This window comes from Orycteropus afer, unplaced genomic scaffold, assembly GCF_000298275.1.
Source record: "Orycteropus afer afer isolate SDZICR_OR568_19922 unplaced genomic scaffold, OryAfe1.0 scaffold00047, whole genome shotgun sequence".
In the NCBI taxonomy this organism is placed as follows: Eukaryota; Metazoa; Chordata; class Mammalia; order Tubulidentata; family Orycteropodidae; genus Orycteropus; species Orycteropus afer.
The window spans coordinates 6,733,215-6,735,930 of NW_006921634.1; the positions used below are offsets into that span (position 1 = coordinate 6,733,215).

Sequence of the window (2,716 nt, forward strand, 5' to 3'; positions counted from 1 at the left end):
TTCCTCATCTGTATTGTTGTTGTTGTTATGTCAAGTTGTCTCCTACTCACAAAGGCCTTAGGTACAACAGAACGAAACACTGCCCAGTCTTGTGTCAGCCTCACGACCTCTATTACACCTGAGCCATCGGTGCAGCCACCGTGTCAATCCATCTTGTTGAGGGCCTTCCCTTCTTTCGTTGACCCTCCACTTTACCAAGGATGACATCCTTCTCCAGATAATGATCCCTTCTGACAACATGACCAAAGTAAGTGAGATGTAGTCTGGTCATTCTCACTCCCAAGGAGCATTCCGGCTGCATTTCTTCCAGGACAGATTTGTTAGTTCTTTTAGCAGTCCACAGTACCTTCAGCTTTCTACACCAGAACTCAAAAACATCAACTCCTCTTCTGTCTTCCTTGTTCATTGTCCAGCTCTCACATGCATAAGAGGCGATTGAAAATACCATGGCTTGGGTTAGGCGCATCTTAGTCTTCAAGGAGATATCTTTGATCTTCAGTACTTGAACAAGATCTTTTGCAACAGATTTGCTCATTGCAATACATCTTTTGATGTCTTGACTGCTGCTTCCATTGGCTTTGATTGTAGAACCAAGTAATATGAAATCTTTTACAACTTCATTCTTTTCTCCATCTATCGTGATGGATGTCCTTATCTATCCTCATCTGTACAATTAGTTTATTATATAGATTGAAATAGATTGTGAATTAAATTCAAAGTAGTTGGGAACTACAAGACTTGTTAGCTAATAATAATAGTAACAATAACAGTAATAATTTAGAATCCAAAGGATAAAGAATTCTTAACGTTTATTTACTCATTCACCTTCTGTGTGTAAGGGGGCACGACAGGGGTAATACAGAGGGCAAAACAGCGACTGGACATTGAACTCACTTGTCCAGTATCTGCCCTCATCCCTGCTTTTTCTGTCCAGTTTATCTTGCCTTCGGGCTTTGGGGCAGGACTTTTCTGGGTTCAAATTCCAAGCTGTGCTGCTGACTAGCCGTGTGGCTTCCGGCAATTTGCTTAGTCTTTCTGACTCTCAGTTTCCCTATGTAACAAGAAATTCTCGCCTGCGTACTTGCTGTGAGAAGGAAATGAGAAATGGGTGGAAAGTCCTTTGCTTTGACCAGTTACTAGCTGATCTTTGCTCCCTAACTTCCCCGTCTTCCTTGCGGTGGCAGACACCTGGGGCCTTGGAGAAGAAGCCAATCGAGCACCGCTGGGGCGGGGATATTCCTCAGTCGCTATAGCAACCGGAGACGCCTAGTTTTTCAGAGCTGTGGGCTACGGAGCAGAGTAGGCCAACAGCCCGCGGACCCCGACGGCATGAGGAGGGCGGAGGCAGTGATGGTGACAGCGACAGCGGCACCTGAGGCGGGCCGCGAGGGGGAGCAGCCTCGGCAGCCAGCTGGGCTAGTGTGCGGGGTGCGCGGGGAGCCTGGCAGCGACAGCAAACAGTGTGAGTTCAGCATCCCCCGCGGATTCTGCGGGGAGAGGGGATTGCGTGGTGACCGAGTGAAGGGGGACTGGGAAGCTAGAGTGGAACTGACTGAAGTCCCGAAGGTTTTCTAGGGAGTGGGGTGGGAGTGGCGTTGCTGTTTTGGCAAAGACAGCGGTGAAGGCTCTATGTATGGCAGAAAACATTCCCGTTCATTTCCCAATCCCGCCTTCACCTACAAGCCACCCGAGCCTGGGGTTGGACGGTCACCGCCGCCTTAACCGTTAGTGGCATTGGCTTGGAAGGGATTTTTTTTTTTTTTTTAAATATTTAAATGGTTACACACTTACTTAAGTGTGAGTGTTGGCAAAATGATCTTCATGTTTCAAGGCTGGTGGAATAATAGATATGGACATAGATTTGAACATCCAGATCACTTGCCAGTTTCTTCATTTTACAGATCAAGACACTGAGAAATAGATATATCTAGGTCACTCAGGGAGCTCTGGGAGCTAGTGCCTAAGGCACTTGACTACTAACCAGAAGGCTGGAGGTTCAAACCCACCAGCCACTCCTCAGAAGGAAGATGGGGCAATCTACTTCCGTAGTGATACTGCCTTGGAAACCCAAGGAGGGGTCGCTATGAGTCGGGTCCGACTCCACGGCACATAACAACAGCAACTGGGTCACTTAGTCTGTGTTGGAAAAATACTGAAAATACTTAAACTCTCATCTCAGTTCATAATTACCTGATTCCTTTAGAACATCACATCTATGGGCAATATTTTAACACACACACACACACTTAAAGCAGTTCTGGTCCACAGTCACAACCGACATGGTTGCAAATTGAGTCTGCATCCTATCACAGCTCTCAGTCATACTGTTTCAGGAATTTACAAACATTTCACAGCTCTTTGTCCCACAAGTCTTCAGTAGGTGCTAAGGAATGATGTTGGTGAAAATAACAGGCCAATAAGGAATGTGAGCGGTTTCTAGCGCCTCCTTGATTACCTCCCTAGAGGGGAACCTGGGGTTCTCCCTGCGAGCCACCAGCCCCAGGAGAGAGGGCTAAGCTGAGCCACTAAGCTTCCAGGTTGGGAAGCCCACAGCATAGGCCTTCCTTCCCAAAACCCCGTCAAGGAGCCGCAGAACCTCTGCTTCCCGGAGAAAGGGACTTCTTCCTTCAGCATCAGAGCCGATATGACTGGTTATGATAACTGATTTCTTTTATCATCATCATCATCACCAAAAACAGCACCCAAAGACTTTCTT

At 47.1% G+C, this 2,716-nt stretch overlaps 1 protein-coding gene across 1 annotated transcript in view; it reads left to right on the top strand.

Annotated features, from left to right (window-relative positions):
• Positions 1-1,329: 1,329 nt before the first annotated feature.
• CUNH11orf97 (chromosome unknown C11orf97 homolog) overlaps positions 1,330-2,716 on the top strand; it is a 23,121-nt gene continuing 21,734 nt past the window's right edge. The window contains exon 1 of the mRNA XM_042780572.1: positions 1,330-1,462. Coding sequence (XP_042636506.1) covers positions 1,330-1,462 — 133 coding nt within the window. The remainder of the gene's footprint in view (positions 1,463-2,716) is intronic.